This window comes from Bactrocera latifrons, unplaced genomic scaffold, assembly GCF_001853355.1.
Source record: "Bactrocera latifrons isolate USDA-ARS-PBARC rearing strain unplaced genomic scaffold, ASM185335v1 scaffold_74, whole genome shotgun sequence".
Classification (NCBI taxonomy): domain Eukaryota; kingdom Metazoa; phylum Arthropoda; class Insecta; order Diptera; family Tephritidae; genus Bactrocera; species Bactrocera latifrons.
In genome coordinates, this window is record NW_017537423.1 from 480,734 (window position 1) to 502,983 (window position 22,250).

The 22,250-nt window shown below is 33.8% G+C and overlaps 9 protein-coding genes across 18 annotated transcripts in view; 8 read left to right on the forward strand and 1 right to left on the reverse strand.

The window, feature by feature from the left end:
• Positions 1-18,009, reverse strand: part of LOC108976199 (protein ORD) — a 55,652-nt gene extending 37,643 nt beyond the window's left edge. For 4 of the 6 annotated variants that reach the window (XM_018945138.1, XM_018945140.1, XM_018945134.1 and 1 more), the window contains exon 1: positions 1,421-1,505. Coding sequence is in view for 1 of the 6 variants with exons in the window: in XM_018945140.1 (XP_018800685.1) it covers positions 1,421-1,423 (3 nt within the window). In the remaining 5 variants the exon portion in view is untranslated. Of the gene's footprint in view, positions 1-1,420; positions 1,506-1,704; positions 1,749-17,770 lie in introns of those variants that run through there. The other 2 variants (XM_018945139.1, XM_018945136.1) reach the window with 2 other exon arrangements.
• Positions 1-22,250, forward strand: part of LOC108976193 — an 80,117-nt gene that overhangs the window by 36,813 nt on the left and 21,054 nt on the right. The window contains exon 1 of one of the 4 annotated variants that reach the window (XM_018945125.1): positions 12,706-12,782. The exons of the other annotated variants lie outside the window; for them this stretch is intronic. The gene's annotated coding sequence lies outside the window, so the exon portion shown is untranslated. Of the gene's footprint in view, positions 1-12,705; positions 12,783-22,250 lie in introns of those variants that run through there. 4 annotated transcript variants of the gene reach the window in all.
• On the forward strand, positions 106-1,698 carry LOC108976204 (zinc finger protein 486-like). Its single transcript, XM_018945146.1, has 3 exons — positions 106-121; positions 238-789; positions 859-1,698. The coding sequence occupies exons 2-3, from the start codon at positions 322-324 to the stop codon at positions 1,627-1,629; spliced, it is 1,239 nt and encodes a 412-aa protein (XP_018800691.1). The 5' UTR covers positions 106-121; positions 238-321; the 3' UTR covers positions 1,630-1,698.
• On the forward strand, positions 1,840-3,891 carry LOC108976194 (zinc finger protein 718-like). Its single transcript, XM_018945129.1, has one exon. It carries the CDS (start codon positions 1,963-1,965, stop codon positions 3,817-3,819), a length of 1,857 nt encoding a protein of 618 aa, XP_018800674.1. The 5' UTR covers positions 1,840-1,962; the 3' UTR covers positions 3,820-3,891.
• Positions 4,079-5,690, forward strand: LOC108976195 (phenylalanine--tRNA ligase alpha subunit). Its single transcript, XM_018945130.1, has one exon. The coding sequence runs from the start codon at positions 4,160-4,162 to the stop codon at positions 5,645-5,647; it is 1,488 nt and encodes a 495-aa protein (XP_018800675.1). The 5' UTR covers positions 4,079-4,159; the 3' UTR covers positions 5,648-5,690.
• Positions 7,533-10,887, forward strand: LOC108976192 (zinc finger and BTB domain-containing protein 24-like). The gene is made up of 2 exons (XM_018945120.1): positions 7,533-8,259; positions 9,129-10,887. The coding sequence occupies exons 1-2, from the start codon at positions 7,753-7,755 to the stop codon at positions 10,710-10,712; spliced, it is 2,091 nt and encodes a 696-aa protein (XP_018800665.1). The 5' UTR covers positions 7,533-7,752; the 3' UTR covers positions 10,713-10,887.
• LOC108976197 (mothers against decapentaplegic homolog 3) lies at positions 12,753-16,618 on the forward strand. 2 transcript variants are annotated; one of them, XM_018945132.1, is made up of 3 exons: positions 12,753-12,782; positions 13,083-14,069; positions 14,168-16,618. In XM_018945132.1, exon 3 carries the CDS (start codon positions 14,402-14,404, stop codon positions 15,818-15,820), a length of 1,419 nt encoding a protein of 472 aa, XP_018800677.1. In that variant the 5' UTR covers positions 12,753-12,782; positions 13,083-14,069; positions 14,168-14,401; the 3' UTR covers positions 15,821-16,618. The 2 variants fall into 2 exon arrangements, with proteins under 2 accessions (XP_018800677.1, XP_018800678.1); XM_018945133.1 differs by having other exon boundaries at positions 14,201-16,618.
• LOC108976208 (oocyte zinc finger protein XlCOF26-like) lies at positions 18,322-19,525 on the forward strand. The gene is made up of 2 exons (XM_018945151.1): positions 18,322-18,775; positions 18,831-19,525. The coding sequence occupies exons 1-2, from the start codon at positions 18,425-18,427 to the stop codon at positions 19,473-19,475; spliced, it is 996 nt and encodes a 331-aa protein (XP_018800696.1). The 5' UTR covers positions 18,322-18,424; the 3' UTR covers positions 19,476-19,525.
• Positions 20,302-22,108, forward strand: LOC108976201 (zinc finger protein OZF-like). The gene is made up of 2 exons (XM_018945142.1): positions 20,302-21,163; positions 21,232-22,108. Exons 1-2 carry the CDS (start codon positions 20,690-20,692, stop codon positions 22,036-22,038), a joined length of 1,281 nt encoding a protein of 426 aa, XP_018800687.1. The 5' UTR covers positions 20,302-20,689; the 3' UTR covers positions 22,039-22,108.

Below are 22,250 nucleotides of genomic sequence, written 5' to 3' on the forward strand. Positions count from 1 at the left end.
AAAATACAATTTTCTTATGTAAATCGTTTTGAGTAAAATTTGGTTAGTTTTATAATAGTTGGACGCAGTCGTTCTGAAGTTCATTCTTTTATAAAACAATTTGAAAAATACATTTAAAATCGTATCCTTAATTGACTACATAAATTGTTTTTAATGTCCAGATACACATACTATTACAATTTTAGTATAGATTTCTGCAAAGGCGATATTAATTAGATATTTGTTTTATGTCAACAGAGAAAAACAGCTGTTCACCACTGGTCTTGCCGTTTGTAAACAAATCTAAAATTAGTTATTTAATAGTGGAGATTGCACGCAAACATGCTTAAAATCGTTAATGCTGCAAATAATTTCGGTTATAATCACTCAAAGTCCAAATGTGCCGAAATTCATTATCAATCTTCAACATTTTCGATTTTATGCATTTTCTGTGGTTTGAAAACGCTTGCGTTTTCTGAATTCTGTGAACATTTTAAAAAACATTGTGAAGAATTCACGGACGAATTGTCTGACACAGAAGTATTGATTATTAATATTGAAAACAACAGTACGACAAATTCCAATTGCAAGCACGATCCATTGAAATTAGAAGCCGCAGATATCACAAATGATTCGGATGTGGGATTAAACATTCTTGGGACATCTAATCAAGGAACAATAAATAAAATAGAAAATAAAAACGATGAAAGTCTTAGTGTTAATCAGTTGTTTCGGCACAAACCAGTATTTGTGGGACTACAATATGATAAGAATATTGTGAAAAACAAAATAAAAGAGGAAGTTACTGGCGTAAGTTTAACAAATATTTGCTCAGATTAGAAATACTTGAAGTTAATTATTATACTTTTTAAAATATAGGTGTACACGAAATCTACTAAAACAAATTTGGTAGATTGTTCAACTTATAAAAGGACTTCAGGCCATGAAAACACCAGTGAAAGCGAAAGTGATCAAACAGATTCAAACCACACAGAAAGTAAGGCAAAAGAATGTATTGATTGGACGAAATCCTACGAACCAAATTTGTTAAAAAATAGTGACAAACGTCCTTACAAAGCACGTAATACGCCAAATATGTGCACATATTGTGGTAAAACATTTCGACGCCGTTTGCAGCTGGATACGCATTTAAATATACACACCGGTTCCAAACCACACCAATGTGAGATTTGCGGACGTCAATTTCGTGCAGTGACAACATTAGCTCGCCATCGCAATACCCACCAAAATCGTTCCGATTTCTGCTGTAAATTTTGTTCGAAATCTTTTTCTCGGCGCGCAGCAATGTTAAGCCACGAATTGAGGCACACACAAGAGCGACGCGTACCATGCGACAAGTGTGAAAAGCTATTCTACACGGTTAATCAAATGGATACACATAAACGAAAACTTCATCATATGACGGATGATGCATCCTTACCATTTCAATGTAATTTGTGCACAAATCGTTATCGCAGTGCTTCTATGTTAAGTACACATAAGTTGAAAAAACACTATAAAACTGCAAAAATATTTTGTGAGCAATGTGACAAAAAATTCATTGATGAAGCTCAATTAGAGGTTCACAAAACTATACACAAACCAACTCTTAAACATAATTCTTATCAAATTGATACATTTAGTAAATAATATCGTTCTTTTAACTACTTTGAATTTTTGTCGTTGAAATATCATCACTCATCAAATATCTTTCGATTGATTTACCTATGATTTGGAAAAGTTAATGTTCCATTAATAATTAAAATTTTTATGAAATTTGGTAGGTTTTCATATAATTAAATATTGGCCTATTAAAATAACAAGTTTCAATTGTGAATGATCTTATTATTTTTCAATTGCAACACGTAGCTTAAATAAAGAAGAAGAGAAATGTGAAAATGTTGATTTTTATTATTGTTATCATTTAAAGAACTGATTGCAATTTTCTAAAAGTATGCATTATTGGTAACTATTTATTCAAGAATGAATTCGTCTGATAGTCAGAACATAAATGACTTTTCTGTTCTTGAAGACTCTATTGATAGTGATCCAACCACAAATCTAATCGAGGACGATATTCAGTGTGGACTTATATTTTTCAGTGAGGCAACAAGAGTTCTGAAGTTTTGTTGCACTTATTGTGAAAAAGTTAGCGAAAATATAAATTACTTTTGTCAGCATTTAAGTGAACATATAAACGATGATGAAAAAGAAATCTTGCCCCAAGAATTCAATGATGGCATTATGCCTGAAGATTCTATGGATGACGACACAACAGCAACACGCGAGGCGGTAGTTTATGGGGCTGGGTCAAATCAATCTCTACTACCATGCGATTTAGCCGGTTTTGATGAATCGAAAATGGTTGTAGAGGAATTGGATGAAGCGGAGGAAATTGCTGCAGAAGTGGAGGCTGAAATGCGTCAAGAATTAGAGGGCGTCCAAATGTATGCAAATGATGAAAATAGTTGCCCAGAAGACTTCTTTGGTTACGTACAAACCAATGAAAATCATTTGAAAAGGGAAAATCAAAAAGAAGAACAGAAGTCCATCAACGACTTTAGAAAAACTTCAAAAGGACACGATAAAATAATGCAATTTAAAAATTCTAAAAAGAAAAAACGGGTAACTACAGTAAAGGTGATTGCTTTGAAAAATAGAGTAGCAGAGCTTTATGAACGTATTAAGCTTGAAGAAGAGCGCCGGTCTCGAATTACTACCACAAATCCTGAATCTTGCGATGTAGCTATGGACGAAGAAAAAAAAGTTGCCGAAGAAAATGAAACGTCCGTTGAGGAAAGTACAGAACCAGTCCGCCATATAATTGGCGAAACTGTTATTACTCTGCTGCCACAAACTGAATCGAAAGTTGAACTATCCAAATTCAGCGACAATGTAGTGCCAATGATAAATAGCATAAACAGACAGGACAGCACCGATGATAAGACAACTTGTCCTGCTTGTGGAAGGAAATTCAGGAGTGCCTTTAGCCTAACAATTCATAAGCGGACACACTATCTTGAATCGGACAGTAATGTAAAATTGGCTCACAAATGCTCCGACTGCGATCAGTTGTTTAATAAAATTCCGGATTTAAAAGATCATATTCAACAAGTTCATTATCCTGATGGATTTATATGCAAAATATGCAATAAAAAACTTACAAGTCTCACCCTTTTGGAGACCCACATGAGAAAAGTGCATCTTTCGAGACCATTTAATTGTGAAATTTGTCGAAAGAACTTCGACACCCGCGATCGGTTTGAGGAGCATGTTAAAGCGCATGTATCCGGTCAACCATATCGATGTCACATATGTGGACGAAAATACAGTACAGAATGCATACTTAAGCAGCATCTGCGTAGACACAAGGAGCAAATTCCTCAATGTTGCGTGGTTTGCGGAAAGATGACATTGCGTATAACACAGCATATGAAAATTCATGCGCCGAGACCGAAAAGGATACTAAGTTGCAAGGCATGTGGCAAAGTTTTCAATTTCAGTTCAGGTTTGAGTCACCATTACAAAGTAATGCATAAACTACAGAAATCTCCTACGAAACAAAAGCAAGAAAACGAAGTTCAAATACCAACTGATCAAGAGGAGATCAAAACAGGATTAGTGGAATTGAAAGAAGAAGCAGAAGTAACAGAAAACTCTGAAGAAATCATACAAAAAGAGGAAGAGGCAAAACGAGTTATAGTCGAACTTATACAAAATGCGACATATACTTCATTTTTTCCGGAAAATTTTAATAGCTCGATGGATTCTGGGCCACCAATAGCACGTGAGGAAACGATTTCGGCTGTAAATAGCATTGTAAATGAAGAAAACTCATGAAAGGGGTAATATTTACAAATTAATTTGTAGAAATATTTTGTATTTGTTGGTAGAATAATGATTAAAAAAAAACCTTAAATAAATATTAAATATAAATAAAAGTGTCCCGATGATATAAAATCCGATTAATCCTGAAAAGGAGAATACAATAACGGTATTAGTTCAATATTTGATTTGGATGTATAAATTGCTCGTACTTTCAATATTTAAGTGGCAACTCTTACCGTACGTCAAAATTGTCATATCGGCTCACTAATAGCAAAAAAACCTTTTTAATTTGTTGGCATCGGCAAATAACACGTTATAATTATTTAGTTGCAATTGTTTAAATTACATAAAAATGCATCCAGATCTTACTGAGCGTATTTTGCAGCATTTAGAAGGCACTGACAAAGTTAGCACCATTGAATTGGCAACATTGTTTGATGTAGATCATCAGAAAATTGTGGGTGCATTGAAAAGTATCGAAGCTCATGGAGATTTGTTAAAAACAGAAGTAATCTTAGTGAAGAGCTTGGAGTTGACGGAGGAGGGACAGGCTGTAATGACGAGTGGTAGCCATGAAGCAAATTTATATGGTACTGTTCCATTGGAAGGAGTTCCTCAGGACGAACTAATGAAGAGCGGTCCAAATGCTAAGATTGGCTACAGTAAAGCAATGTCTCTCGGTTGGATATTTTTAGACAAATCTGTAAGTCCACCACTCGTCAAAAGGAAAGTGGACAAAATCGAAGATACAGTAAAGAAATCCTTAGAAGAGATATCGAAAAACAAAACTGATCTTCCACCACATGTTATTAAGGAATTTAAAAAGCGAAAGTTGTTGCAAGAGATTACAACGAAAAGCTTTATTTTAAGTAAAGGACCGGAATTTGCAACGACGTTAACGAAGTTGGAGACAGATTTAACAGTGGACATGCTAGCTAGTGGTTTGTGGAAAGACCTTAATTTTAAATCGTATAATTTCGATGCCTTGGGTGCTGCTCCTATGAGAGGTCACCTGCATCCTCTACAAAAAGTGCGTACTGAATTCCGTCAGATATTTTTGGAAATGGGCTTCTCAGAAATGCCCACTAACAACTACATTGAGTCGTCATTCTGGAATTTTGATGCGCTCTTTGTGCCACAACAGCATCCGGCGCGAGACGCCCAAGACACATTCTTTATAAGCAATCCAGCAAAAAGTTATAAGTTTCCTCAAGAATATATGCAACGTGTACAGGAAGTACATTCACGCGGTGGTTATGGTTCAACTGGTTATGTGTATGACTGGAAATTGGAAGAAGCTCAAAGGAATACGCTGCGCACACACACTACCGCAGTAAGTGCACGTATGTTATATAAATTGGCAAATCAAGCGGAGGGTTTTCGACCAGTAAAATATTTTAGTATTGATAAAGTGTTCCGAAATGAAACATTGGATGCAACACATCTTGCAGAGTTCCATCAAGTAGAGGGTGTAGTTGCAGATATTGGCCTAACACTGGGAGACTTAATTGGCACATTATATGAGTTCTTCCGTAAGCTGGGAATTGACAAGCTGGAGTTCAAACCTGCTTATAACCCCTATACCGAACCCAGCATGGAAATCTTCTGTTTTCATCCAGGCCTTAATAAATGGATTGAGGTTGGAAATTCAGGAGTTTTTAGACCAGAACTTTTGTTACCTATGGGTTTACCCGAAAATGTTAACGTAATTGCTTGGGGTCTCTCATTGGAACGGCCAACAATGATAAAATATGGCATCAATAATATTCGAGACTTGATCGGACCTAAAGTTGACTTGAAAATGGTAGAAGAGGGTCCAATTTGTCGTTTGGATAAATAAATAAAGCTTTTTTGAGTGGTGTGAAAAAAACATGAAAATGTTTGAATGTATAATTATATAATTTAATAAAAAAAATAAAAACAGTTATTTTTATTCCTTTCATTTATGTTACATAACTGAGAATATATATTTTTTTCTCTTTTAATATCATTAAAAATATGAAATCAAATATTTAATTGAAAATTAATTTATTTAAAAAATGAGAAAATTTTTGACTAAAATTATGAGAAATTAACAACATTTATGTGTGTAAACTCCGACAAAGTTGCAGAGTTTAAATAGTCTGTAGATGTCGCCATAGTCATAAACATCAGCTGCCATTATTTTTGTTGCCTTCCATATTGCATTTGCAAAATTGTCAACAAATTGTACATATATTTATGTTTTTATTCCAAAAGTATAATTTACACGTATATTTTTAAATGGATACTGGTTTTGGGCAAGAAAACAAGATACCTGATTCTGGAAAGGATGCGGCTGAGACATCACTGCTAAACCAATTCATCTTGGGACAATTGAAAGAGAAGCAGGGTGGTGAAGTCGCATCGCCTAATGGATTCGTGTTACCTAAATTACAAATGGGTAATTCGAAAGCTGGTAACTTCGTTATTCCACCATTGAAATTATCACAAACAACTAATACCACAGTGTGTAATGTCAAATTATCATCTTTGATAATTTCACAGACGCCAAAAAACGATAAGAAAATTATTGATGGCATTGGAGAAATTAGTAATGGCGTCCACAACCTTCAAGTGAATGACTCGAGAACCGAGAAAAAAGTAGAACAATCAAACCATGCCATAGATCTAACTGCCGCATTAAGCACTGTTACAGGAATTATTGTGCAGAATAAAAAAACGGTATCTCCACCCGCCGAAGACTTTCATATACCATTTATAGAGTGTGATCGTAAAGAGAAGCCTATTCTATTGCCTGTCATTAACAACTACTTTCAGCCAAGCAGAGACATCTCTACAGCTCACAAAAAATTGGCTACTCCATCATCGTGTGGACGCATTATTTGTCTAAAATATAAACGAACACATCGATTTCCGGAAATAAGTCACGTTTTTAAAGTAAAACATAAAATACATCGTTTTCATTTCGATACTAAATCGCCAGATGATATTGTATTGGCCACATTAAATAAATATCATCGGCAATACTGACGAAGGCGGCTTTGTAGTCTACTCAATATTTTGAAACTTGTACGCATTATAAGAATTGACGTTTGTGACATTAAAATATTGTACAAAAAAGTAAATTAGAATTATGAATACATTCGAATATTTTAATTCATTCGAAGAGAGAGACGTTGGGATTCTTAAAGAAGCTTTTTGACTTAGTTGGCCTGCCTTTTTGTTAAAGCTTATATTATTATTGAACTATTTTCCCTAGACGTGCAGATATATTCATTTTAAATGTTAGTGTGAGCTGTAATAAAAGTAACTAGTTTCAGGGAATAAAATTGTAATTTAGATTTAATGATTTAAATACCGTTCAATACCAATCTCTACTGAGCTAAATTTTAATATCACTATTATAATACTTCATTTAACAGAGAGCAAACATGACTCTGTTAACATGATGGAGGTATGCCACAACTAATGTTAACTGACATTTTGAATTTTTGTATATAATGATATTAGCAGGGAACTTTACAAATTTTGAAATTCACAAGTAATAGTGGAAATTTAATGCATATTCTAATTATGAAATTCAATGTTTTATAGCTATTATTGTTTTATGTGATTTTAGTAAGTGTTGAATAAAAACTTGAAATTTACATCAGCAATAATTTTTTTATGTTAAAAATGTAATTAGTTACACCGGCAACACTATATGTCAATTTTCTTCAAGCGCGCACCCGTTCTCTTACTCTTTCCACCCAGTTCAACACGCGCTCTCTTTCTCCCTTTTTCACACGCTTTTCACACGCATTTGACAAAATAATAAAAACAATTTACGAATTCTAGTGAAAAGTTTTATACATTGCCGTCTGCGAAAGGGTTTGCAAAAAGTGTTCATTTTACCCGAAACAATGTAAAAGTAGTAAATAAAATAATATAGTGTAAATTCTATTGTCTGCTTTGGTGTCAAATATGTCGAAAGTTGCAATCAAAACAGAGAAGCTGGATGAAGAGCAGCAGGAGGAGATTGGCATTGAAAGTAATGTAGCAGTTGAGGATGGTGTTGGTGATCACAGCCATGGAAAAGTTGCGTCGTCGACGGATGTGAGTAATTTAATAGAGGCAGGTAAAAAACACTTAGAAGTGGGACGGGACACAAACATATCTATGCGCCAGCTACAACAAAACCAAGCGCAACCCAATGTTTCAACTAAAAACAGTGCAACTGACAATGAGATAATTTGCAACAGAAAAGTAGCACTACCCAAATCGCGGTGCGGTGAAGTCTTTGTATCCAATAATGCACGGCAGTGGACATTTATTTGCACCTATTGTAACAAAAGTACACGTGACATTGGCGAATTTATATGCCATATAAAAATTAAACATTTGGGTGGCTATGTCGACGATGGCGATGAAACAGATGATGGTGAATTCGAAGGAAATCAGCAGTCTAATTTATATGAACAGGATCAAGATGTAAGCAAACAATTTATATCCAATATATATTTAATGGGGATTATTTGTTAGTCTGGCAGATTTGTAGAAATACATACTATGTATTTTTTAATTATTTTAAAAAAATCGTACAGTTTATGTATACCAAAAACTCCCTGACATATTATTAAAAGTATTTAAGCTGTTTCCGATGGCATATTGCATAGGTACACAATTTCCATTTATAATATTGCTGCTCAACGATTCTTTATTACAAACGCGTTTATACGTATCGATTTTTTTTCTTTAAAATAGAACAGACCACTTACAGCTGGCCTTATTCGTTATGTATTTCTACATGCATGTATACTTTTCATCCTTTTATGCATTCTGATACCCGTGTCCGTCACCACACATATATGTGTAGCATATATAATACGTTATAGCTGTGACTTTTAAAAAGTGTACATATAAAAATCGGTAATAGATCGTGGATGCGTAGTTACAGCCGTAAAGGGTTGAAATGAACCGGTTTCGACTTCTTTAAGTATGTTTTTGGTTTTGTCAGCTTTAATTTTTAACAATGCAGATGCATTTCAGACGCCATATTGCATAACTTTTTTTTAATAGGGCGGCAGTTATTAATTTAAATAATTATTGAAAATGTGATGCCAAACTTTCTGTATACGAGTACTTTTTGAAATATCAATCCTCTTCTCCTCAATAATTGCCACTGCCATTTTTTTTTAAATACCTGTGTATGGAATGTGTTTTAGTTAATCCTTGTTATAATTTAATACATATATATTGGAAATATGTATGGAAATATGTGTGTATGTTCAAATGTGTGGTTGTAGGATTTATATTACTATATTCCTTAATAATAATCATACTCCACTATTCTAAATTAGTATTTTGATTGCGGAAACTACTTGGACGTAAATGTGCACACTGAGTCCGAGGACTACAGTTTAAATGGACAAGATCATTCGACAGCTTACAGACATACAGGTATTCACAATTCACCCCAACGTCAAGCTGTATCTGCTGGATCAGGCCATAAGCAAGCTGAGCACAGTAAACAAACAGATCCAAATAAAAAGAGTAAATACAATGATGCAGAACATGATGCAAACGAATGCGAAAATGAAACTGCATTTAGTAAAGCTAAAGAATCGGCAGCACAGTGGCGTGCCGATCCAGCCAGTTTCCAATCATATGCAAATAAATATACTTTGAAATCTTCAACGCCCGATGTCAAATTGAAAAACACTGCGAATGGTAATTCTAGTGCCTACGATACTACACCTGATTTTACTGCGGGCAAGGACGACTTTGACACAACCGGCGCCTTTGAGAATGATGACGAAGAAGATTATGATAATCAGCTATTTATTGCACCAACCGACTCATTGGATGCCAGCATACTGGGGGGCGGTACTGATATTAGTGGTGGTGGTGAAATGAAGGCTAAGCGTCGACAAATACGCGGCACTGCCTATTGTGCATTGTGCAATAAGACCTTCCAATATTACTCATTATATCGAAATCATATGATAAAACATTCGAATGAGACCCCGTTTAAGTGTCCCATTTGCAAGAAAGGTTTTAAATCAAAACAAGCCATACGCTATCATATGAATACACATCAAAAGGAGAAGCAATTCAAATGTACCGTTTGTAGCGCTTCGTACGGTACCGAGAATCATTTCATTGCACATATTATGACACACGAAAGCGCCACTGCGTTTCCATGTATGGTTTGCGGCCAAGTGTTGAGCAGTAGTAAGGAGCGTGATCTTCATATGGCCAATCATAAAGAGGAACGACCCTTCCGTTGCGACTATTGTAACAAACTCTTCCGGTTGCGACATCATTTATCGAATCATTTGAAGATGCATCGTAAATATCGTTGTGATTATTGCAAAGAGATATTCACTAGCGCTATATACTTGCGAAAACCCTACGCTTGTCCGGGCTGCGTTAATTTGCCTGAAGCACAACAGGATGCTGCAAATACCGCAAGCGCGAAAGTAGGACGTGCAGCTACAAGTAACAACGTTAACCCATTGGAAATATTCGAAACAGTAATCCCTGGACAACAGCAGGGTAATGAATTTGCACAGATGGTAACAGATTCCGAAGGTGAGGGTGAAGATGAAGATGGCGAAATGGATGATGACGACGACGATGATGATGATAATGTGCCACAAGGCACACCAATGGATGAGGATGATGACGATAATGAGAATGTCTCAAGTAGAGCTGCTGAGCAAGACGAGGACGATGATGAAGATGATGTCGAGGAAGAAAATGGCTATGAGAATGGCGCTGGTAGTGGTGGCGGTGGACAGACACTCGGCACTTATGGTGTTGGTGGTGGCGTTGGCGGTACTAGTGGCGTCGGCCTAAAGCGTTATGTGTGCAAAATTTGTTCTCGCAGCTATTCGCACCCCAGTGGGCTAAACTATCACATGCGGCATAAGCATTGCTAGTAAAAACGTACGTGTTAAAGCATTGATATCCAATTCTTATTTAAATATTTAAGTAAACTGTACGATACGACAGTTATAAAAAAGTACAGCGGTATTTTAGACATAAATATGCACAGACTTATAAAAAAATAGTTTTAAAAAGTAAAGTACGGCGCAAAAGCGTTAAAAAAGTTAATTGTATTGCTAAGAAATTAATTAATAATTTTAAGCACATAATTTTGTTCTCCTAATTTATCGACCATTATCAGGTGACCACAGACTTTAAGGCATGCTTCAACAATGCCTGTACGAATATTACAAACTACCGTCTTTCCTAAACAAATCTAGTCTAACTTCGAACCGTTTGTACTGCAATTATTTTGTATTTAATTTAAATTATATGAAACCCTTAAAGTTGTTTAATTGAAGTGGTTAATAACGTTAACAGTAAACCAATAGGAACTGAAAACCATTAACATGTTATGGAAATCAGCTAAAAATTTTAGTACCAAATTTAGGCTTCATATACATACATACGTATTGGGGGGGGGGGCAAAAAATACTCAAATATTTAAGCTTACTAAATGCATACATACATGCTATCATATATACCATTTTGTGTAAACGCTTCTTTATCCAAAGAAAATAGAAAAATCTGTAACTGATTAATTTTTTAATGTTCCTTGCATGCTTATACGTACTACTCATTTTTCGCACAGATTTCTAAAAATGCGCACACATTGTAGGCTCCTATGTTTTAGTTATAACAAACAGTATTCTTCCATATAAGCCATCACATAACCATTATGAAAATAGAAGTGTAACAGAACTGATGATTGTTGAAACTTTAATGAGCACATTTATACTCGTATGCATATATATACGCGCATATATATGTACTATGAAGCCTTGACAAGGCCTTAAAGTTATTTACAATTTCATAAAATAGCGTTGCCCGAAATATTGCAGATTTAGGGAATTTTTTACTAAATAAATAAATCAGTGACTGCCCAAATGTTATTGTAAAACTCCATTATGTACTCAATCATTGTGTATTGTGTTAGCACCAGAAGTGTGTAAAAATTGTAATTCATTTAATTTGTTAACAATTTGAACAATACTTTGAGTTAAAAAATAATAATTTTAAGTATATCTCTTGTTCATGCCTTAGTGAATACTGCTGCGAGTAGTAAGCACTTCAGTGTTTGTTATTATTTTTAAATTTAAATTTCATAAAGTTACGTTCAGTTTTGAAATTATTAGATATAACTTTATTGTAAGTTTATAGTGAATTTAAGCGAAAAATATTAATAGTTTTTTATGATTCAGTTTTCAACTACTAATGAGTTTAGAAAAATATAATACAAAAGACAAGGTGAATTTGAAAATAATCAAATGAAATATGTTACAACATATTATAAAAAATATGTTAAAACATACAAAAATTTAATTTATTGTATATTAAATTTTTCAAAATTTCAATTTCAAAAGTTCTATAATTAACTATTTATCTTTCAAGAAATTTCTGATTATTAGTTCAATTAATTTTATAAAAGCGAGATTCTTCAACCAATTATTACACATTTAATTTACTAAGCCTTACCGCCTTAAAACAAAAGTAACATTCGTAACTTGTGGAAAGGCATTGTCACAGTCGAAATAAAGAACAGACAAATATGAAGTGTTAGCTTTTTCAACCAAGTTAACCCCGATGATGTTTTAATTTACATAAAGCTCTAAGTATAAACTGGTTTTTGATTTAACTTCCTTGTAACACAAAATTGAGATTCATTGAAAACTTAGAAATAATAGAATAGTAATAGAAATTATTAATTCTTATATAATCGTATTTTTAATATGACAAAAATCGCTTAAAATGAGCGTGTGCTGCAAAAGCGAAGCAAACTGTAAATACTACTTCATTGATAACCATTATTAAATAAAATAAAAAGTAAACAAATTAAAATATCTTGGTATTGTAATTCTTTGTCACAATTGCAGATGAAATGACCAATACAAATAAGTGTAAGAATTTTCCAGTGGGGATACAGATAACAATGACCTACAATTAAGCGGATTACTCTACTTATAGTAATTTTATACAATAATTCTAGCTGTCTAGAGCAGTGCATTCTACAAATCTGTAATCAAATTAGCTATATTTGAACAATATACCAGCTGATTGGGGAAAAATTTGCACAGTGTTGTTAATGCCACAAAAACTTATATCCGCATTTCAAATGGGCACGATGATTAAAAAATATATATATAACTGTTCCTGTTGATTTAGTAACATAAAATCGTATTAAAAAAATATTATTTACCTAAGTTTAATTTAGCTGACGCCATTCTATTGTATTTTGTTTAAATTATCATTTTTTTATACGATAGGAAGTATATGTCAAAAAGATGCAAAACTTCTTTCTGGTAACACTTTTGGCAAATGACGATGAAATGAATGAGACGATTGTAAATTTTGCTTTGTGCGGAGGCGAGTTTATTTTCATTTTCATTTACGATAATTTTACAATTTTTTGGGGTTTTATATTCGCAAAATATTGCAGTGAAAAGTTAAAATTTATGTCCTAAGTGAATTGTACACATTGAATTTTGTTTTAAGATAATATAAAAGGATTGTGAAAGCCGTCAGCAAATTGCTACCATTAGTTGTCTGGGTCGTCTGGTCAAAGGCAAAAACGATAGATTAAGTGAAGTGGAAGGAAGTGCACGGAGGAAGAGTACAGTGAAAAGTAAGTGCTTAACTGAAAAACGACACATAAGAGCACTTGTGTAAAACAGACACGGTCAAAAAGGAAAGAAAGATATCCAAAACCGAGCAAATACTTGGAGTGAGAACTTTAGTGAATGCATGAATAAGACATTGAGGTAACGGGTACGACGTCAATAACGACACGACAACGTCAATAACGATAGTGTGAGGCGGTGCATTAAACGTCTCTAAAGGAAACAAAAAAAAAACATATCTAGCCGACTAAAGGAAGAGGCAAGAAAAGTATCCATCAGACGGCGACGACTCTGTTGCAGAACGGAAAGCACAAAAAAGTGTGAAAGGTCAGCAGACAGACGAAGAGGAGACAGCAAATAAAGAAATCGTGCAAAATAGTATACTCAGCCAGTAAGCAAATCTCGTAAATAAATATTTCATACATAAGTACAACGTAAAATCAAATCGGCAAATTTTTGAAAAAAATAAATAAATGTATGCTATTTTAAATGCATTATTATTAGAAGTAATATTGTAAATTACTGTCGGACTAAGAAAACACTTTAACAGAGATCTAATTGTAATAATTAGAAATTCAATAAAATCAGCTAAAGGAGGGATTAATCAAGGATTGGTAAAGCTAGTGAACAAAGGTAAATAAATTTAGTTTATTACTGTTACTATGATCGAACATTTCTTTAATATAAATATATGGAATATTATATGTATAGTTCCGAATTGTTCCTTCCAGGAGTTCTGTTTTTGTTGTCCTTGTAATTTTCAGTTGCCGCAAAGTTCATCAGCAGACGGCAATATATGCATTATATTTCATCTTCGAGACACTCTTAAAGTTTGACCAAAGCATATATTAAATATTTGAAGCTTAAAAACTGAAGCATTGTGCTTGCGTTTAAGTTGCGATCAGCTGTAATAGGATCATTTGTTGACTACTTGTCGACCGGCGCAATCTTTTTTGCCACGTGCGATGTTGCCATTCACCCCACAGGTAGTTAAACGTTTGTTAGCACTCAAGAAGGGCAACGAAGACACGGTTGAGGGAAAGTGGTCGGAAAAAGCAGTAAAAAATCTTGTTAAAAAAGTTAAAAAGAATATACAGCTTGAGGAATTAGAACGTGCCATATCCACGCAGAATTGTAATACACGCTGCGTCACAGTACCGCGTAGCAAGCCAGGTGCTTCTGGCGAAAATTTACGCAAAGGTCAACCACATGTAATATATTGCCGTGTATGGCGCTGGCCGGATTTACAATCACAAAATGAACTAAAAGCTTTGGATCATTGCGAATACGCATTTCATTTGCGTAAAGACGAAATTTGTATTAATCCATATCACTACAAAAAGATTGAGTTATCAATTTTGGTGCCAAAATCATTGCCGACACCGCCAGATTCCATTACCGATTATCCTTTGGATAATCATACCCATCAAATACCCAATAATACGGAATATAATGCCACAACAATACGCAGTGCTTCGCTGAGTCCACCACAGTACATGGAGTTATCAAGCCATCATCACCAACAGCAGCAGCATTCGCCTGGGAGTCTTGTTGGTTTAGGTATGAGTGCCGCACAACAGCAGCAGATGAATGGCTCACTTGTGGGATCAGGCGCTTGCAACATGGACTCACAGTCAAGTGTATTAAGCGTAGGTAGCAGCATTCCTAATACGGGTACACCGCCGCCTGGCTACATGAGCGAAGATGGTGACCCGATCGATCCAAATGACAATATGAATATGTCCAGGTTGACACCGCCAGTTGATGCTAGTCCTGTAATGTATCATGAGCCCGCTTTTTGGTGCTCAATTTCATACTATGAATTAAATACACGTGTCGGTGAAACCTTTCATGCTTCACAACCATCCATTACAGTTGACGGTTTCACTGATCCGTCCAATTCGGAGCGTTTCTGTCTCGGCTTACTTTCCAACGTAAATCGCAATGAGGTAGTTGAACAGACACGTCGTCACATTGGCAAAGGTGTACGTCTATACTATATCGGTGGCGAAGTATTCGCCGAATGCCTCAGTGATTCGTCAATATTTGTACAGAGTCCGAATTGCAATCAACGCTATGGTTGGCATCCAGCCACTGTCTGCAAAATACCACCCGGTTGTAATCTGAAAATCTTTAATAATCAAGAATTTGCTGCATTGCTTTCGCAATCTGTTTCACAAGGTTTTGAGGCGGTATATCAATTAACACGCATGTGCACCATACGTATGTCGTTTGTAAAAGGTTGGGGTGCCGAATATCGCCGGCAAACGGTTACATCGACACCGTGTTGGATTGAATTGCATTTGAATGGACCACTACAATGGTTGGACCGTGTGCTAACGCAGATGGGTTCACCACGTCTGCCATGTAGCTCGATGTCTTAAGCACAAAAAGAAGAATGTTAGATGCAGACGTGCAGGTATGATTGCTTAAAGTATATCAGTTTTTTCGAACTAGCAAAAGTTATGTTTGTTTAACTCCTTCTTGATGATTTTGACTTCGCGTAAAGCGCTAAAATATTCATATATTTGTGTACCCATACTAAATATATTGCGGGAACACAGAAAACTGAAAAATGTATTTTAAGCTTTTAAAGTCTTAAAATACTCAAATAAAAATAAAGTTTCTTTTATAATAACCACACCACTAGTGATTAGCTATTAATTATTGAATAAGCACAACCAACGATTAAGAAATGTACTAATTCTGTTGCAGACATAAAATATGCGATAATACTGAAGTCAGAAAGTAAATCATAAATATGCATGTGTGCATATAAAGTTATATAAAATAATAATACTTGTGTAAAACATTAATAGTATGTATAATTAAAGTAGAAAAAATACTTGCGATTTATATTTAAAACAAATATTACAAATACAAAAGAAAACAACAAAATTTTGAAAACATTCTCGATGTTTATGATGTGTATGGTGACATTTTGTAATCAACTCGAAGGACGATTTCAACTAATACACAATATAGTACATATTATATACATACATATTAACGACAAATGTTTTCAAGTAGCAATACTCTTGAACGTAAGCAACTAAGGAAATACAAACAAAAAGAGCTTTTAGATTTTAATATTTTAACAATAGATTTTGTACTGTTTACACACTTATAAAATGTGTCCTGTACACAATAATTATACATACATATATTCAAACAAACAACATGATACACAAAACGATTGGGATAGTTGTATAATCAAATTATGGAAGATTGAATAAGCATTGTGTAAGTAAATCGTAATAATTGAGAAAAAATAGCTTAAAGCTTATATTATTTAAATAAAATTGTCTCCGCTATATGGTAAAACTAACTATGTTTTAAGTATGTGCCGTGCTTTAGATATGCGTTAAAATAATGTTTTTACTTTGTCACTATAATTTTATCGTGTACCAAATTAAAATCAGTGCTTCTGCTTTAAAATTTTAAACTATACATTTTTGCACTAAATGCAGTGTATAATGTATACTTTACAATATTGACAATTATACCCTTCCTTATTATTTATATATACTTGCATTTTCGTTTTAAATATTGTATCCGAAATTTATTTGAGAACACTTAGCCGTTTAAAACGAGAGCTGCTATATATTCAGTCAGTATTGTGAAACCAGCTGCAATAAACTTTACTATGTTCTTACGTACACATATACTTAAATAAATTACATATAAATATTAAAACACACTGTGATTCCACGTTATGGCCATCAATTGCCAAATTACATTACAAGTCAAAGTCAAATAATTAAACTGCCATACATTTTATATGATTATAATTTTAAATACAATATTTGCAGTTTTCGTTTTATCGGCAGAAAAGTTTTCAGAATACTCCATAATACCAAAAAAAGTAAACCTTAGCAAAAATTGAAATCAATTCATGCATATTTTTACTTGTTCTGGCTAAATGCGTTAAAATTGTATACATCAAAAGCAAAACTTAACTCCAATGCAGCGCGTTGCCATTATTGTTTATTTTTTAATGTAGAAGCAGCAATTGTCTCAATTAAAATAAAATTAAATTTAAATTAAAAATAAATAGTTTTTTGTTAAGTGAAATCATTTATTAAATGAACCGTATTTGTATTTTTATTTTTAATATTTTGTCCGTAACGGTTAACTTTCCTGCAACATGAATATGTGTACTTTGTAGTTATTTTAGTTTCGGCATTAGCATTAACAAAATATAACTGAATCTAAGTCCCAATTTATTGCTCTATAATTACACAATATATACATATGTATGTCATTATACCAATAATAATAATAGAAATACTAAATCTAATAAAGGTAATATAAAAAATATATTGTTTTTTTACCTGAGGGTGGTGTTAATTCTTATATTTTCTCACTGTTATGGATGTTGCTGGAGTTGTAACTGTTTTATTAGGTTATGTGTGCAAGTCATTGGTTTTACAACACAATAGCAATATACCAATCATGGCGGGAACTTTTGCATTCGACTTTGCTCAAATATATCGAACAATGAGGTACATTAACTTTTCTTTATTTATTTGAACAAAAGCAGACACTTTTTTATAATTTTTCACCAATAAAACACTAAAAAATATTAAAGGAAGCGGAAATAAATGCTGGTTATTTGGAGAAAGGACACTACCGCTATTTTGTATTAACAACAACGAACAAATTATTGGTTGCCATGGTTTCCTTTTCGGAGCCTACTTTGTAATACATTTAAATCGTGATTTCAAAATACTAAAGTTGACGGACTGCATTGAATAGTGAAATTTAATACCGGCGACACTAGTATCGATGTTTATTTATCGTTCATGCGTTTAAAATGGGCAATATATCGATTACCGTTTCACTTGAAAAAAATCGACGTTTGTCTAAACAAAACAAATCTATGTATATAAAATTGCTCATAACTTTATCATCAACTAAACACATTTTCTTCGAAAGGAAATAATTTGCTAAGATTTTTAAATACGATTACTTTTACATCAAGTAAAATGTCTACCACAACTGTGCAAAAATTTTATTGCGGTGAGGTATTCATTACGAACACATACTGTATGATACTTGAGTGCAAATGCTGTAACGAGGAATTTGGAGTTTATTCTACTTTCCTTGATCATATATTTGAAAAACACTTTGACAATTGGGCGGCAATTGAAAAGTCCAAAAATGAACGAAAGAAATTTACCACTCCAAAGGAAAAGTTAAGCGAGCAAGTTTTGCTTCCAACAGAAGGGAACGAACGTATTACAATTGAATCCAAAACCTTAAGTGACGAGGATTTAATAACCGAAATACTAGAGCCATTGGAAAATGACATAGCGGATATGGAGGATGATATAATTGTGACATAACATACAAAGTTATCGATTCCTATATTAATGTATAAACATTTTGCAGGGAAAAGAACAGTTTACCAAGGATTCAATACTGAGTGTTCGACCAGTACGAGTTTTTCCAACAAAACAATTAAAGAATGACGCGGAAAGAAAATATAAGTGCAAAATATGTGGATTCGCTGTTGCTGGATTATATAATTTACGTGGTCATGAACAGCGCCACAGTAATATTAAGCCTTTCACCTGCCTAAAGTGCAACAAAGCCTTTTACACGAGTACAGAATTAAAAATTCATACTAGACGACACAACGGAGAAAAGCCATATGTATGCACTTACTGTGGCAAATGTTTTATAACTACTGGTACTTTAAATAAGCATGAAAAACAACACGTAGACGAGCGCCCCCATAAATGTGATCAATGTGAAAAAAGGTTTAACAATGCATACCAGCTAAGGCAACATGCAGTGGTGCATACCCAGGAGCGTAACTTTTCTTGTGAGAAGTGTCAGGCAAAGTTTACACGGAAGAAAACTCTACAGACGCATATGAAGCTGCACGACAATGCGCTAGAATATGAATGCATCATATGTCATATGCGTTTTAACCAGCGACCTACACTATTGTGGCATATAAAAAATAAGCATAATGTATTGCGAGAGGATGCGGAAGGAAAAATCTCTAGTGAATTAAATATTAACGGTTGAAATATATATAACTTTCCTATTCTATTTAATAATACATAATGTTAAAAATTAGACACACTTAAAATCAAACATTAAAATTATATATACATAGTCAGTTTGTAAACGTTTGTAACACTCAGAAGTAAACGTTGGAATTGAAATTTTGTACACTTCGCTCTCTTTTCAAGAAGTTCTACACGGAACCGCCGACATCGGACGACTATAACATTTATCTGTCATAAAAACTAAACTGAACAAAAAAAAGTGTAATTGACCTCATAAAATATAAACAAAGTAAACTGACATTATAAAACGTAAGCAAAAGGGTCAATGACCCCAAATGTAAAGAAAGGTTGTTGTCTTGATAAATGTAACCAAAGGTTGTGAACTTGGCTAAATGTAAACAAAAAGTTTACCCCTTAAAATGTAAACAAAGGATCAATGACCTCGGCAAAAAGTAAACAAAAGGGTCATTGACCTCGTAAAATGTAAACAAAGTTCATTGACCCCACAAAATGTAAAAAAGGTCAATGACCCCAAATGTAAACAAAGGTTGTTGTATTAACTAAATGTATATGAGTAGTTCATTGACCTTATAATATGTAAAGAAAGGTTCAATGGTCGAAAAAAGGTAAACAAATGATTCATTGACCTCTAAATGTAAACAAAGGTGTCTTTGATACCAAAGGTAAGCGTAGGTTGTGCACTAGTCCAAACGCAAACCAAGGGTTTTGAGTTCACTAAAAGTAAACAGAAAGGTAACAGACCCTATCAAATTTAAATAAAGAGGTTATTGACCCAACAAAATGTAAAGCAACTTTTTTTTCCAAGAAACTGTTCATTACTGTACTGTAAAAAGATATCTTTACGAAATTGAGCGTACATTATTGTTGAAGGCAACACTACAATCTCCGAATATATTGGCTGTCTTCGATTCACCAAGTATTAGTATTATACCAAGTATTATCAGCATCCGCATACTCTCTTGTACGAACTGTTGTCGCTCTCTTTTTTGACAAAAGAGCAGAGCTAGACACTCCTTCCCATAAAAGCACTATATTTTCGTGTTGTTATTTGAATTGGAATCATTCATTGTGAACACTCTTCGACAAAAGAACAAGAATGCTTGTCATATAAAATACTAAACACAAGATATTTGCATTAAAATTGTTGCAAACTTTGCAAACATAAAGTTAATAAATATTAATAAGAATTTCCTACAACATATAAATGAAATGACTGCTGTGGCACAACAGAAATATCACTGCGGTGAAGTGTATGTTACTAATAACAGCTACCGTGTGATGCTGGAATGCAAGTATTGTAATAAACAATTTACTGCTTATGGTAGTTTTCTGAATCACATATTTGATGATCACTTTGATAATATTGATAATAAGGATTTCACAAATGAAACCCTCGAATTTGACGATATGGAGGTTTTAAAAGCTTTGGAGGATAGTGAATATGCTGCTGACACCGATTGCAATGACATCAACGAAGACACGCTACAACTGCATGAACATTACGATGTTATCAAAGAGATAACTACTAACGCTGAACTAAATGAGAATAGTCAATCTCTGGAAAACACATTTACTAATGGAGGAAATGAATTTGGCTATGTGGGGAATGCAAATGTATCTACGGAAATATTGATAGGCAATACAAAAGTGGACAAACAAGTCAATAATGATGCAGAACAAACTGTAAGACATATTTGTAATATTGACTAAAACATGTGAATATAAAAAACAAAAATTTAAACTACTTGTAGGAAACTATTGAGCCAAATTCCGCTTCAAGCGATTCATATTTCCGCCCGGTCGTTAAATTCCGGAAGAGCATTGATGAAAAAGAGCGTAAGCTTAAATGCAGATTTTGTGACACAACTTTTGAGAAAGTGTGCATTTTACGCAAGCATGAACAACGACATTCGAATAATAGACCTTTTGGTTGCACAGAGTGTCCTAAAAGATTTTTTTCACTCACTGAGTTAAATACACACTTGAGATGGCACACCGGCGAACGGCCTTTTGTATGTACCTTTTGTGGCAATGGCTATACAACGAGCGGTGCTTTAAAAAACCACGAAAAACGACATGTTGGTGCACGAAAATTTAAATGTGATCATTGTGAAAAAAGATTCTATGAAGCATTCCACTTGCGAAATCACATTGTAGTACATACAAAAGAACGTAATTACACATGTGATCAATGCCAAGCAAAGTTTTCAAGACCTACAACTTTGCGAATGCATATGAAATTGCATGAAAATGCTTTGCGGTATACGTGTAAAATATGCAATATGAGATTCAATCAGAAACCTACATTGATATGGCACGAAAAAAGCAAACATGCCGTTGTACGAGGCGCAGCTGCATCTAGTAACATCACTGTTACAAACCTACCTAAGGAATTATCCGATAACGAGGATACAAAATACAGGTATACGTGTTGTAATACTGCTTTTAAGGACAATGATTCATTTTTAAAGCACCAAAATGATGAGCACGCCGTAGAAGCCATAGCGTCGTTGGAGACTTTCGAAGAAACAGATAGTGAATACGTCGAGTTTATTTAGTGCGTTAAGTGATTTAAGTGTTACTATTTATATGTGAATACAATAAGATACCGGTAATGTAGTCAATAAAAAAAAAAATTAAAATTAAAAATAAAAGAACACAATTATAAATATTAAATTATTGAAAAATAACACTGCAGAAAAAGATGCCACTTTTATGTAACTAATTAACAAACTACGACTGCAGTATCCTCGGAAACTATTTGGGTTCA